Here is a 16310-nt window from a genome sequence, read left to right on the forward strand (position 1 = left end):
CTCCTGTCTGGAAACACGAGCCGAGTGGGACTCTTTGGGGCGACGCCCCTGAGAGAAGGCTACGTGCTTCATCTGGGAGACGGAGGAACCGGACCTCCGATACGGTCTCCATCTGAATTTTTGTGTTCGCTTTGGCGCCGATCTCGTACCACGCGGTTTGTGTTGTCTTCTGTCTGCCTGATCTTTGTCATAAGTGTAGTGAGTGTTGTTTGTCTGTCTACCAACATGGGACAAACTATCACCACCCCCAAAAGTTTAACTTTGCAGCACTTCAAGGAAGTCCGTGACATCGCCCACAATCTCTTGGTGGAAGTGCGGAAAGGAAAGTGGGACATCTTCTGCTCATCTGAATGGCCCACCTTTGACGTGGGCTGGCCACGAGATGGCACCTTTAACCTAGATATTATTTTGCAGGTGAAGGCCAAGTCATGAATCCTGGGCCCCATGGGCATCCAGACCAAGTCCCTTATATCATCACGTGGGAATCTCTGGTCAAGGACCCCCCACCGTGGGTGAAGCCCTTCTTGCCTCCCCCTTGCCCAAAACCCACTCATTCTGCCCCCCCTCTCCCGCCTCCATTAGTTTCTACCCCAGTTAACTCCACCCTTTACCCAGTCCTTATGAAACCTACTCCAGAAAAGGACCCTAGCCACAAGAAGACACCCCCGGTCCTGCCGGCGGATGATGGCCCTCTACTGGACCTGATGACCGAACAACCCCCTCCTTACAGGGGCCCAAACCCGGCACAGGAACCAGGGGAGGCAACCGCCAGAGGGGGACCCCAGGGAGAGCCCCCCTCGCCCCCTGTGGCGGGACGCTTAAGGGGAAGACGAGAAGTCACTCCCGACTCCACATCCCAGGCCCTACTGCTACGGATGGGGCCTGACAGCCAGCTCCAATATTGGCCCTTTTCTGCGTCTGATTTATATAATTGGAAAAATAATAACCCTGCTTTTTCGAAGGATCCCTCTAGGCTCACTGCATTGATCGAGTCTATTTTAGTGACTCACCAGCCCACCTGGGATGATTGCCAACAGCTGCTCCAGACGCTGCTGACCACTGAGGAAAAGCAGCGGGTTGTCATAGAGGCACGTAAAAATGTTCCAGGAGACGATGGACAACCCACCCAGCTGCCAAACAGAATAGATGCGGCTTTTCCCTTGGAGCGACCGGATTGGGACTTCTCCACTGAGCGCGGTAGGGAACGCCTACGTCAATATCTCCAGTTGCTCATGGCGGGTCTCCGTGGGGCCGCAAAGCGCTCAACTAATTTGGCCCAGGTTAAATTAGTGACTCAAAAGTCTGAAGAATCTCCCTCTCCCTTCCTAGAACGCCTCAAGGAGGCATATCGTGTGTATACTCCCTACGATCCAGATAGTCCGGATCAGGCAACTAACTTAGCCATGTCTTTCATTTGGCAGTCAGCCCCAGATATTAGACGGAAGTTAGAAAGACTTGACAATTTAAGAGAGAATACAGTGCAGGATTTGCTGAAGGAGGCAGAGCGGATTTATAACAAGAGAGAGACACAGGAAGAAAGGGACAAAAGGCTGAAGAGAGAGGCAGAAGAAAGGGAGAATGTCAGGGAGCGGAAGAGAAATAAAGAGTTTAGCAGGTTGTTGGCCACTGTAGTGACAGAACAAAGGCAGAGTAGACAGGACCTGGGAGGCCGTAGGGGTCCCCGACTGGACAAGGATCAATGCGCCTACTGCAAGGAAAGAGGGCATTGGGCCCGAGACTGTTCCAAGAAGCCAAAGGGCCACCAAAAGGGACCTCAAAGACGCAAGCCTCAGACCAATTTGCTCAATCTGGAAGACTAGGGGTGTCGGGGTCAGGAGCCTCCCCCTGAACCCAGGATAACTCTTAACGTGGGGGGGCAGCCTGTCACCTTCCTGGTGGACACCGGAGCCCAACATTCGGTACTCACCACCTCACCGGGACCCCTAACTGACAAATCAGCATGGGTTCAAGGAGCAACCGGAGGAAAGAGGTACCGTTGGACTACCGAGAGGAAGGTACAACTCGCCACCGGTAAGGTAACTCACTCCTTTTTGCACGTCCCTGATTGTCCCTACCCCCTGCTGGGGAGAGACCTACTTAGGAAACTTAGGGCACAAATCCACTTTCAGGGGACTAAAGCCCATATTACCGGGCCGCAGGGACAGCCCTTGCATGTGCTAACCATGCACTTACAAGATGAGTACCGGCTCCACGAGCCTGAGAAACCTGAGTCGCAGGATGTGACTAGTTGGCTAGAGAAATTTCCCCTGGCTTGGGCGGAGACTGGAGGAATGGGTCTCGCCATTCACCAACCGCCCTTGGTGATTGCTCTAAAGGCATCTGCGACTCCTGTCTCTATCAAACAATATCCAATGTCACATGAGGCCTACCAGGGAATCAGACCCCACATTCAGAGACTTTTAGATCAGGGCATATTGGTACCATGCCAATCTCCTTGGAATACGCCTCTCCTTCCAGTCAAAAAGCCAGGAACAGGAGATTATCGCCCAGTACAGGACTTAAGGGAAGTCAACAAAAGAGTGGAGGACATACACCCCACAGTCCCCAACCCATACAATCTGTTGACTGGGCTTCCCCTGAGATATGTTTGGTATACAGTCCTGGACCTCAAGGATGCTTTCTTCTGTTTGAGGCTCCACCCAAAGAGCCAATCTCTTTTTGCCTTTGAGTGGAAGGATCCAGAGCTGGGAATATCGGGCCAGCTTACTTGGACAAGATTACCACAGGGGTTCAAAAACAGCCCCACCCTTTTCGGTGAAGCTCTACACCGGGACTTGGCTGACTTCAGGGTCCATCACCCTACCCTAATTTTACTCCAGTATGTGGATGACCTCCTCCTGGCTGCAGAAACTGAGAAAGAATGTAAGGAGGGAACAGAGGCCCTTTTGAGAACTTTAGAAATTCTAGGATACAGGGCCTCAGCCAAAAAGGCCCAGATTTGCCAAAGACAAGTTACTTATTTGGGATACCAGATCAAAAATGGGCAAAGGTGGCTGACCGAGGCACGGAAACAGACAATTTTGGGAATTCCAGAACCCAAAAATCCGAGGCAGTTAAGAGAGTTCCTAGGTACGGCGGGGTTTTGCCGCCTCTGGATCCCGGGGTTTGCAGAGATGGCCGCACCACTCTACCCCCTTACCAAACAAGGGACTCTCTTCACTTGGGGGGATGAACAACAGAGGGCCTACGCATCAATAAAAGAGGCCCTGCTAACTTCCCCTGCATTAGGATTGCCGGATTTAAACAAGCCCTTTGAGTTGTTCGTGGACGAGAGACAAGGGTATGCTAGAGGAGTCCTGACTCAAAAACTTGGACCTTGGAGGCGTCCGGTTGCCTACCTGTCTAAGAAACTCGACCCAGTGGCCTCAGGTTGGCCCCCTTGCCTACGGATGGTGGCTGCGATCGCCCTCTTGCTCAAGGACTCTGGCAAACTGACTATGGGGCAGCCAGTAACTATCCTGGCTCCACATGCGGTTGAGGCCCTGGTAAAACAACCTCCGGGCCGATGGCTCTCTAATGCCCGCATGACTCATTACCAGGCTCTGTTACTAGACACTGAGAGAGTGCAATTTGGTCCTGTGGTAGCCCTCAACCCAGCAACGCTGCTTCCCCTACCAGAAGGTCCAGAAGTTCATGATTGTCTCCAGATACTTACAGAGGTACATGGCACCCGACCTGACCTAACTGACCAACCCCTTTCGGAGGCCGACTTCACCTGGTTCACCGACGGGAGCAGTTTCCTGGACAACGGAGAGCGGAGAGCAGGGGCTGCGGTCACCACCGAAACTGAGGTAATTTGGGCCAAGGCCCTACCACCTGGAACCTCAGCGCAACGGGCCGAACTCATCGCCCTGACCCAAGCCCTCCGAATGGCGGAAGGTAAGAAGCTAAATGTCTATACAGACAGCCGTTATGCCTTTGCTACTGCTCATATCCATGGAGAAATATATCGAAGAAGGGGACTGCTTACCTCCGAAGGGAAAGAGATTAAAAATAAGACGGAGATATTGGCCTTGTTAGAGGCTTTGTTCTTACCCTCGAGGCTGAGCATTATTCATTGCCCAGGTCACCAAAAGGGGGACAGCTTGGAAGCCAGGGGCAACCGCTTGGCGGACATGACAGCCAGGGAAGTAGCGATGCAAGGAAATTCAGAGGCTCCCCGCCTCATGGCCATAGATCTGGCCATGGCAGAGGCCCACTCCGTCCAAAAACCCTCCTTCCATTTCCATTATACTGAGGAGGACCAAAACCTCCTCAAAGGAATGGGGGCCGCATACAACCCCACAACAAGACTCTGGACTTTCAACGAGCGACCTGTGTGGCCCCTACAACAGACCCGGGACCTGATCAAGTATCTCCATCAACTGACCCATCTTAGCTCCAAAAAGATGAAAACCCTCCTGGACAGAGAGGAAAACGCCCACTATCTGCTAGGTAAAGATAAAATCCTACAAGAAGTAGCTGAAGAATGCACGGCATGTGCCCGAGTCAATGCAAGCCGCAACAAGATCGGTGCGGGGGTCAGGGTCCGAGGACACCGCCCTGGCACTCATTGGGAGATAGACTTCACCGAGGTGAAACCTGGACTCTATGGGTACCGGTACTTACTGGTATTTATAGACACTTTTTCTGGGTGGGCAGAAGCCTACCCTACTAAACATGAGACTGCCAGAGTTGTCACCAAGAAACTATTAAGGAGACTTTAACCAAATTAACGCTTGCAACTGGTGCTAAGGACTGGGTATCCCTCCTTCCCCTAGCGTTGTATAGGGCTCGAAACACTCCGGGCCCGAATGGGCTCACTCCTTTTGAGATCTTGTATGGCGCCCCGCCACCAGCTGCCCATTTCTTTGACTCTGGAATAGCCTCCTTTGCTGATACCCCCTCTCTTCAAGCTCATTTGCAGGCTCTACAGCTTGTGCAACGGGAGGTTTGGAAGCCTCTGGCGGCCGCGTATCAAGAGCAGCTAAGTCAACCTGCGGTCCCGCACAAATTCCAGATTGGAGACGTGGTTTGGGTACGGCGACACCAGACAAGGAACCTGGAACCACGCTGGAAAGGACCTTACACTGTTCTGCTGACGACACCCACAGCTCTGAAAGTAGACGGCATCTCCGCCTGGGTCCACGCCTCCCACATCAAGGCCGCCACCCCTGAGCAGCCGCCTGACGCCTCAGACTCGGGAACCCGATGGAAACTCCACCGCACTCAAAATCCTCTCAAGATAAGACTGACTCGGGGGGGGGAACCCTAATAGTCTTGCTTCTTACCCTGAGTATTACAACAACCCAGGCCTCTTCCCCGCACCAGATTTTTAACTATACCTGGATTATCGAAAATCAAGCTGGGGACATTGTTAACACCAGTTCCCAGGTTGGAGCCCAACCCCACTGGCCCAGTCTGGAGGTAGATCTCTGTGCTCTTGCTCTAGGGGCCAGCCCCGACTGGGGAACCCCCAAGGTCGTGTACACTCCGGGGTCAAGCGCCCCCCAGCTAGAGGGCCGTCGCCCCATAGTTCCGGGCTGTCGCAACGGGATTGAGAGAGCAGACCTACATGGTCAGGCAGGGATCTATGTCTGTCCGGGAAGTCATAGGAACAAAAACCTCAACTACAAATGTGGGTGGGCAAATGACTACTTTTGTGCCTCTTGGTCCTGTGAAACTACGGGAGACACCTACTGGGCTCCCTCCTCCAATTGGGATTATATAACTGTTAAGAGAAAAGATCGCCAGCCAGGGGCGACCCCCAACTATATCCCAGATCAATTAAAGACAAAATGTGCCACCAGTAGCACTACAAAGGGGTGGTGTAATCCCCTGCTCATTCAGTTCACTGAGCAGGGAAAGAAAGCGCCCTGGACAACTAGCACCAGGGGTTTTGAATGGGGCATCAGGCTTTATATGCACGGATGGGATATGGGCCTTACCTTTAAACTCAAACTTAAAAAGACCTCACCCACAACTGCCTCTGTGGGACCCAACCCAGTCTTACAGGAGCTCTCTCTACCACGACCTCCACCCCGGCCAACATCACCCCCAAGTACTTCCGTTTCTTCCCCCAGCTCCGCTCGGTTAATTACAGGCCCCACGATGCAACCTCAGCGACCTGGGTCAGGAGGTAGGCTCCTCGATTTAATAGCAGGAGCCTACCAGGTGCTAAACCGCTCCGATCCCCACCTGACTCAAGAATGTTGGTTATGCCTGGTTTCTACCCCACCCTATTATGAGGGATTAGCTATAATGGGCAATTTCTCTAATCATACCACACCGCCAGCAACTTGCTATCCCTCTGTGCAGCATAAGCTAACCCTGTCAGAGGTATCCGGGCAAGGACTTTGTGTAGGGGCCATACCCGCTGCCAGTCAGCCACTTTGTAATTCCACTGCCCCTCTTACCTCAGGAAGTTATTACCTAGCTGCCCCCAATAATACCTTGTGGGCCTGCAACACTGGCCTGACCCCTTGTATATCAGCCCAAGGCTGGAATGATAGTTCTGAATTTTGTATTTTAATCGAACTATGGCCTAAAATAGTTTACCATGAACCAGAAGAAGTTTATAGGCACTTTGAAAAAGGGACTCGATACCCTAGAGAACCTTTGTCTCTAACCCTGGCAATAATGCTGGGGGGACTAACGGTTGGGGGCATAGCCGCAGGGATTGGGACTGGGGCCACCGCCCTATCAGCGACCCATCAGTTCCTACAACTTCAACAAGCTATGCATGCCGATCTACAGGCGTTAGAAGAATCAGTAAGTGCCTTGGAGAAATCCTTGACCTCACTGTCTGAGGTAGTTCTACAGAACCGTAGAGGGCTAGATATCCTCTTTTTGCAAGAGGGAGGACTATGTGCGGCTCTAAAAGAGGAGTGCTGTTTCTATGCCGATCACACCGGACTAGTCAGAGACAATATGGCCAAACTTAGAGAGAGACTTAATCAGAGAGAAAAGCTCTTCAATGAAAGACAAAGTTGGTATGAAAGCTGGTTCAATAAGGCCCCCTGGTTCACCACTCTTGTTTCCTCTCTCATGGGCCCCTTAATTATAATTCTTTTAATTCTACTTTTCGGGCCTTGCATTCTAAATAGGTTAGTTCAGTTTATGAAGGACCGGCTCTCCGTCATACAGACGTTAGTGCTAACCCAGCAGTATCATCAACTCAACCAGCTGGAGACGGAGATTGACTCTCCCTAGACCCGCAGAATGAAGGATTCCATTCTAAGCTAGAAGAAAAATGGGGGAATGAAAGAATAAAGTCCTAGCATAATACGTGACCCTGCTCACAATCTGCCTTCCCGCCTTCCCGGTTCCGAATACGTGACCCTGCTCACAATCTGCCTTCCCGCCTTCCCTGTTCTGGGTACGTGACTTAACTACGGCTTTGTTCAAACCACCCAATCAGACCCCTGTAACTATGCTTCTCGCTTCTGTAACCACGCTTCCTGCTCCCAAGCCCTATAAAAACCTGTCACCCCAACCGAGAGGCGCGCAAGTCTTCCGAGAGACTTTGTCGCCCCGGGTACCCATGTACTCATTAAAACCTCTTGCTGGTTGCATCCGAACAACTGGACTCGTTGATCTTTGGGTACGGGGTCTCCCTGACAGAAGACAACCTTCGGGGGGTCTTGCAATCTATCTGTTAAACCTATGATGTATAGACAATGAGTCAAATAACTAGCAATTAACATGCATTACCTAATACCCTAACCAGTTTTTAATAGCAGTTTAAAAGTTTTGTAAATAACCTGAATTTGTATCAATATACTAGTTTATACCAATGTATCAAAAATAAACTTATTTTTGCATCAATATACAAAATCCTTTAGCAATGAGTTAAAAATAACCTTATTTGAGAATAACCAATAATACCCTAAGTTGAGTAGCTTCAATAATCTACCTTTTTTTCTATTTCTATAAGATATCCCTGTATATTCCTTGCTTCACTTTGAATAAGACCATTAATAATAAACATCTCACAATGACAATAAAATTTTGTAGGCATAGCAAACAACCAAAAACATACCCAACCCCCTTTTAGAAAAATTGGACATTTTTCTCATGGATTTCTTTTAGCTGACATTTTGGACATGCAGAAATCCTGTAGGGGCCCAAGTAAAATTGGGAAAAAAATTATTAATGAAGCAAGCAATACCATTTGTGGTCTAGTCTTTGAATGTTGAGCGATTTTAGGCTTAATAAAAGTCTTCTTTGGAACAGTCTAAAATGCTGGACCAATTAACATTAGTAGCTTTCTTCAAAGTTCTTTTGGAAGCAAGCTTTGATGAGAAATAGGAATTGAAGCAGTTGAGGCAGAAAAAGCAGAATGCTGGAACATGCAAGATGCTGGAACACATGTGTCAATGTCTCAGCATGTTGAAGAATGATTTTGTCAGGGTTGATCCAGCATCTCTGGTGTCCAGTTCTTTTGTTCTACAAACTTATAATTTCTCTCAAGCATTATAGTGTTCTAAAATTATGAATGTAAGAGATGTGCAGGATGAAAGTTAAATGTAAGCCAATTTAATCTATAGGAATTAAAAGGTTAGCATATTAACCTTTAATATTAAATATTTAGCATTTAATATTGAAGATATTAAAGTCAAGGATTTATTGGCTAAGTATTGTTGAAGTTTTGGCTAGAGACACATTTTCTTGTCTCAGTCAGTTTTAGAGTTGTTCCCAAGTAAAGGAATTAGCGACATATGTTACCATTTTTATTGAACATATGACCACTATCATGTTGAAATCAAAACGTTTGGATAGGTCAAAATATCTTTTTGGGATATTACATGCCTGTTGTATTAGGCCAAGTTGCTACCTATTTCCCTAGAGAAGCCTTCCATTAGAGAGACAAGCTAGATATCCTTGAGCAATGTAAAATACATGTAAGTAAACTTTATAAAATCTCCTTTTTAAATTCAGAATATATGCATAATGTAGGTAACTTTTACTTTTTTTTGAGGTTTAGTCCTATATTTTTATATATGTTGTAGCTATTTGTCCTATCCCCTTGTTTATATAGAAGGTGTAGTTATGCCTTTATAGCCTAAATTAATTTTAACTCCCTCTTACCCTTATTATTTAAGCATACTCTTGGCATCTTGTACTTGGGATGTACATTGATAGTGGTTATTTTTTGGCTTGCCCCTTTTATATACAGACTGGACAGTTATACCTTTATAGCCAAACTTTATATAAACTCTCTGATCATTAGCATATAAACTCTCTTACAATTAGCATTAAATATATTCTAGGCATTTTGTATCTGTATTTTTTAAATTGGTTTTGGCTACTCTCTAGATTACCCTCTTTTTGATGTGGGATGGACAGTTTTGTTTTTTTAAACATATGAATATAATTTTTTGAGTTTTCAAAACTAAACTAGGTTAGCATGTACTTTCCCATCTTTAAGCCTCTTGTGTCTTTTTTACATAGGCATCACCAACATTTTCCCCCATGAAAATAACTCACATTTAAAAGGATAAGGCAGTTTTCAGAGCAGTGTGATATTATCTCTCTTTACATAAACCTAAAAATGATGTGAATCCCATATATAGATCAGTAAGTACATAACATCTATTACTAAGAAAAAAGAATTTACATGGTAACCTTGGGAATATTTTGTCATTTTTAATCTTAGAGTAACTCTGCAAATGGCTAAACAGCAGGAGTTGCCATTCTGGCTTTTATTATATAAATTGGTTTGTTTGTTTGTTTGTTTGTTTGTTTGTTTTTACTTTGTGTTTGCAACAAAGGCATGCGCCTTATTTCAATTCAGTAAAATTGTAAATTTAAGCCTTAAAATAAAAATCAAAGAAACAAGAAAGTTCTGGGTCAGTTGTTTCAATTTATGCTGTAACAAAGTGCAGTTGGTTATTTTTATTAATGTTTTAGTGAATTGGTGAATATCTTACCAGAAAGAGATGACGAGTGTTTTACAGCCAGAGAGCTTTGAATTTTAGCTGTTATTAATCTATTAGGAAAAGTGCCTTTTTCTTGACTATAACTTAGGATTCCAATCCTTGGTTTTTCCCCGTTTTCTCCTTCAACTTTCTTGGAGAAGGTATGGAGAAGAACCAACACCTTTAAACATATTGCAACCAGATCCATGAGTATGAAAGCAAACATGAAGCCAAAAAGAATTAAAACACCCTCTGCCATGGCATTTTCTTTTTTAATTTTACATGCAGTTTAGGCCAAACTGTCTAGAGGTCTATCTGCGTCCAGTTTCTTTTTTTACTGCCATGGCTGTGAAGCTAAGCCAACCACAGTATAATGGATTGATGCTTGTTTACCCCTCAAAAAAAACTGCATCAGCAGCCAGTTTTCTTAAGTCTCAGGTCTGCCCACAGGAGTCTCTCTTTTGCTCCTGGGCAGGTTTAAGAGTCTTAAAAAGACAATAATTTACCTGGGAGTAAATTTTTAGGTTTTAAGTTTGGATTTTTTCACTGGGGGCTTATTCCCCCCACAAAATTATGATAAAGTATAATTTAAGGGGTGTGGATACTTGGATTATTTGGGCAACAATTGTTGTGACTATTAATATTTACTGTTGATTTATCTTCTGGTAAATCTGCTGTTAATCGTAAACAGTTATATAACCAAATCACCACACAGGGACTGGGTTTATTTAGTTAACCTAGAACACAGTGCTGGTCAATAGTTACTCCCTCCTAAACCTCCGAGCCCCCATAGTTTCCTAACATTTAGATTTTAGCCATTATACTTGCTTTTTGTGAAACATTATGTGCAGTCCATCTCCACAGAGTTCCAAGATCTGTCCTCCAGCTCTCTCTCCAAGCTCTATCATTCTTTTCTCCCACTCATTTCCTGCCCTCTGGCTCCTCCCCTCTTTCCTGCCCTCTGGCTCCTCCCCTCTTTCCTGTCCTCTGGCTCCTCTCTTTGGACAACATTGTGGCTAGTTGTTTTATTTTGGCCAGTTTATTCAAAGGATCAGACTAACTTTGTAACCTATATGTCTTCCAAAACCTATATTTTTGAGTTTTAGGCCCATGTTAAGCTAAAGCCTCTTAGAACTCCTCCAGAGAACAGAGGAATGTGACCCTGGCTGTCTTTGAAGACAGAGATAAAAAAAAGCAAGCAAGTATCAACCTTCACCCTGCTAAAAGAATGACCAGACTTTTTTTCTGTGAGATGCCTTTTCTGAGTAGCCCCTGACCTCAAAAATCCACAGCCCCAATCTTCAAGGATGACTTAATCACCCCTTATCCCTACCTGTAATTGCAGCCACATTCACACTTAGCAGGACTGAAACTTGAGCACCTAATAGTAACCAATTATTTTAGAAGTCAGTTACCTTATAGCTTCTTCATACAATTCAGAGTTGCCAAGAGTAAACCCATGAGCTTCCCTGCATTTTTTCCTATGAAAACCCAAGGCTTTTGTTTCTTGGGACTGCTCTTTGCTGATTTATAGGGTGGTCCCATCATGCAATGGCCAGAAAATAAACCTTTTGCTGTTGTAATGATCTGTCTCTGGGTCTTCTTCCATCCCCACCAGTTCCAGTTGCCCATGTGGCTCCATCTCCCCCTGGAGAGGCTGAGAGCCTCTAGCCTGCCAGAGACCGAGAGGGAGATGCTGGAGGCTGACTGCTCCAGTAAAATTCCTATGACTCGAACTCCCCTGTTCCTGGCCTTTTGTAATTGTCTAACAAATGGCCTTCAAGATAAATTGTCTCCTTGGAGAGAGACAGGCTGGAACTTCCCAAGAGAAACTGTAAGATGTTCCTTTTCCAGGCCTGCTGAGGCTGATTCCCCCCACCCTGCTTGCTTGCTTCCTGATAAGACTACCTTAAAAAGAAGTAGCTTTCTTTCAATAAATGAGACCTTGACAAGACTTTGGTCAGCTTGGTCCTGCTCTTCTTTCTCGTCCATTTTGCCTTTCAGGTAAGGGTCCCTCTCGAATCCCACAAATAACTAGTTCCCAGGGTGGGGACACCAGCCCTCAGCCCCTTCAACTTCCTTATACCCCCACTCCCTGAGGCACCTAGGGAGGCCCTGTAATGGCTACTTGCAGCTGATGAGGTGCTACGCTGGATACCACTCATACACTTCTGATGTGGGGCCATAGGTTAACCAATAGATAATCAGGGAAATCAGAAAATGCAGTACTGGCCTTTAGCCACTGATGATCTATACAATTGGAAAGCTCAACATCCTCCCTTTTCTGTCAACACCCTAGGGTTAACCAATCTCTTGGAGCCAGTTCTTTTTACTCATCAGCCTACCTGGGATAATTGTCAGCAGTTGTTACAGGTGCTCTTAACCACTGGGGAATGGGAGGGAATCCTGCTAGAGGCCCAGAAAAATATGCTACTGGGAGATACCAGACACACAACTCAAAACCCTGCCAGCACTGATGACGCCATCCCCTTCAAAAGACCAGAGTGGGACCTCAATAAGCCTGAAGGTGGAAGCACCTCAAGGTCTATTGTCAGGCTCTGTTGGCGGGTCTCAAAGGGGCTGCCAGGAAGCCCACTAATTTGGCCAAGGTAAGGGAAGTTAGGCAAGGCTCTGATGAGTCCGCCTCCACATTCCTGGAGCAACTCATGGAGGCTTTTAGACAATTCACCTCTTATGATCCTGAAAATAGTGATTATCGGCAAATGTAGCTTTGGCCTTTGAAGAGCAGTCCAGCAAAGATATTCGTAGAAAGTTACAGAAGATGGATGGATTGCAGGATAAGATGTTAAGGGAATTAGTGCAAGTAGCAGAACGAGTGTTCAACCAGAGAGAAATAGAAGAAGAAAAAGAGAAAAGAAAAGAGAGGGAACAAGAAAAAAAAAGACATGGAAAGAGAAAGGAGGCAGGATAAAAACCTCCAACAGATCCTGGCCAGAGCAGTGAGAGAAACCTGAGGGGGGACTAAAACAAAAGAGAGGGCTCCACTGAAAAAGAACCATTGTGCATACTGTAAGGAGATGGGTCACTGGGCTACTCACCACCCCAACAGAAAGTCACGAGGGCCAGGGACTCACAGGAACAGTCACCAATAGTAGCCCTGGAGAAAGATGAAGACTAGGAAGATCAGGGCTCAGAACCCCTCCCTGAGCCAAGTGTAACTTTGAAAGTGGAGGGGCAACCCACTCAATTCTTGGTCAGTACAGGGGCCCAACACTCGGTGCTACTCCATATGAACAGGCCTTTATCAAATAAATGGTCCTGGATGAAGGGGGATACTGGCATTAAACAATACTCATGGACTAACCAAAGATCTGTGGATCTAGGACAGGCCAGGTATCCCAAACTTTTATAGTCATTCCAGATTGCCTCATCCCCTGCTGGGTCAAGACTTATTATCCAAGATGAGGGCCCAAATTCACTTTCTCTCTGAGGGGCCACAAATTAAAGGACCCAATAGAAAACCTATCTACTTACTAATGCTAAAATTGGATGAAGAGTACTATCTATATGAATCCAGAAGCCAGATGCAACCATTAATGGACAAATGGCTATAAGCCTTTCATTTAGCAGGGGCAGAAGTAGCAGGAATAGGAAGGGCCATCCATCAGCCTCCAATAATCATTGAGCTCAAAGCCCAAGACACCCCAGTGGCAATAAGACACTATCCAATGTCCAAAGAAGCCCACACTGGCATCAAACCTCACATTAAATGGCTTCTCCAACTAGGGATTCTTAGACCTTGCAAGTCTGCCTGGAACACTCCCTACTGCCAGTCAAGAAGCCTGGGACACAGGATTATTGGCCGATATAGGATCTGAGGGAAGTAAACAAGTGAGTAAAAGACTTACACCCAACAGTGCCTAATCCTTACACCTTGTTGAGTACTCTGCGCCCAACCAGGACTTGGTACTCTGTCCTAGACCTAAAGGACAGAATGCATTCTTCCACCTTCCCCTGGCACCTACTATCCAGGACATTTTACCTTCAAATGGAAAGATCCTGACAAGGGCAAAACAGGGCGCCTGACTTGGACACAGCTATCCCAAGAATTCAAAAACTCCCCAACCATCTTTAATGAAGCCCTGGCAGGATTTAGAACCCAAAATCCCCAGGTAGCTCTCTTGCAGTAGGTAGATGACCTTCTCATTGCTGCAGAAGCTGAGCAATTATGTCCTCAAGGGACTGAGCATCTATTGTGGGAACTGGAACACCTGGCCTATTGGGCCTCTGCTAAAAAGGCTCAAATCTTCCAAAAGGAGGTAAGCTACCTGGGGTACTAGCTAGGAAACAGATAATGCTGGCCCTGCCCATGCCTAACAGCCCCAAGTAGATGAGGAAATTCCTAGACACTGCCAGTTTTTGCAGACTTTGGATTCCAGGTTTTGCTGAGATTGTGGCCCTGCTTTACACCCTCACAAGGGAAAGGGACATCCTTTCCATTGTGGTGAGTGAGAACAGAGGACCTTTGATGATATTAAAATGGCTCTTCTGTCAGCACCAGCCTTAGGATTTCCAGACATTAGCAGACCATTTCAGCTGTTTATGGATGAGTACAGGGAAATTGCTAAGGGAGTACTGACCCAGAGCCTAGTCCCATGGAAACAGCCTATAGCCTATTTATCAAAAAAATTGGACCCAGTTGCTTCCAGATAGCCTTCATGCCTAAAATTAGTGGTTGCCACTGCCCAATTAGTAAAAGATGTTGACAAACTGACTCTGGGGCGAAATCTGACTATTATAGCTCCACATGCTTTAGAGAGCATCATTAAACAGTACCCAAACTGCTGGCTCACCAATGCCAGAATGATCCACTAACAGACCTGCTCCTAAATACTGATCACATCACCCTTAGCCCACTCACAGGACTCAATCTAACTTTCTTGCTTCCTGATCCAGAAGTGGATGCTCCCCTTTATGACTGCCATTAGATTCTGGCAACAGAACACAGATGGAGAAAGCATCTAACTAACCAGCCCTTGCGAGATGTAGACTTAACATGGTTCACAGATGGGAGCAGCTTCTTAATGGACAGGCAAAGGAGGGCAGAAGTGATAATAGTGGATAGAAAACAGATAATATGTGTCAAAGCCCTGCCACCCGGTACCTATGTTCAGAAAGCAGAACTAATTGCTTTAACTCAAGCCCTCAATCTAGGAAAGGACAGAAAAAAATAATATCTACACTGATAGTAGATATGCCTTTGCCATGGCCCACATACATGGGGCCATATACCAACAAAGGGGACTTTAACCTCAAAAGGAAAAGTAATCAAAAATAAGGGAGAAATAACAAAGCTGCTAGAAGCACTCTCCCTGCCCAAAAATGTAAGCATCATCCACTGCCCAGAACACCAAAAAGGAGACTCCCCAATAACCCAGGGAAATAATATGGCAGATCAAGTTTCAAGAACAGTTGCCTTGCAACATTCAGCCTCCATCCTGGTAACTAAAGTCATAGACAAACTGGAAAACAACTGGACCAAAGGATGGCTTGACCTACAATACTCAGCTGAAAACCTCATCTCTCAGTATCCCACCAATTACAAAATAGGTATGGACATTAAAAGACACTAAAAGGGGAAACAATACTCCCGCAAAATGCTGCTTTGGAACTGATTCAACCGATGCACTAGTTGACTCACCTAGTGTGAGTCAAGTTAGTATGAAGGTGAAAAATGTTAGTTGAAGCTGTTAAAGGGCCCAGGATGCTCGTTCCAGAAATAATGACTTTAATATATCAAGTAATATCCAGCTGTCAAGTTTGTCCTCACGTGAATGCCTGTAGATCATGGACCAGACTTGATAAGAGATCTAGAGGAAACTGTCCAGGTGTGTTTTGGAAAGTAGACTTCACAGAAGTAAAACCTGGTAAATATGTCTATAAATATCTGTTAGTTTTTATAGATACCTTTTCAGGATGGGTGGAAGCCTTCCCCACCAAGCACGAGACTGTGGCAATAGTGGCTAAGAAGATACTGGAAGACATCTTCCCCAGGTTTGGAATTCCACAGGTAATAGGGTATGACAATGGGCCCAGGTAAGTCAGCTTAGCTAAAGTGTTAGGAACTAATTGGAAATTACATTGTGCCTATCATCCCCAAAGTTCAGGACAGGTAGAAACAATAAATAGGACTATAAAAGAGACCCTGACTAAATTGACCTGAAAAACCGGCTTAGATTGGGTGGTGCTCCTTCCCTTACCCCTGTTCTGAGCCCAGAACACCCCCTATAGGCTTAAACTATACCCTTTTGAAATGTTAAGGCTCACCAGCCCTGTTGATTGCCACAGGACCAGATCTCGACTTAACTATGGACTTAGACCAGGTGATTGCTGCCAGGCTGATTGTCCTACAGACTATACAGAGAGATA

The 16310-nt window shown here is 46.0% G+C and overlaps 1 protein-coding gene across 1 annotated transcript; it reads left to right on the top strand.

Moving 5' to 3' along the window:
• The first annotated feature begins 225 nt into the window (after positions 1-225).
• LOC132651866 (uncharacterized) lies at positions 226-4727 on the top strand. The gene is given in 2 exon segments (XM_060376837.1): positions 226-418; positions 421-4727. Coding segments are annotated over 2 exon segments (4500 nt in total).
• Positions 4728-16310: the final 11583 nt, after the last annotated feature.

Source organism: Meriones unguiculatus, assembly GCF_030254825.1.
Source record: "Meriones unguiculatus strain TT.TT164.6M chromosome Y unlocalized genomic scaffold, Bangor_MerUng_6.1 ChrY_unordered_Scaffold_32, whole genome shotgun sequence".
Lineage (NCBI taxonomy): Eukaryota > Metazoa > Chordata > Mammalia > Rodentia > Muridae > Meriones > Meriones unguiculatus.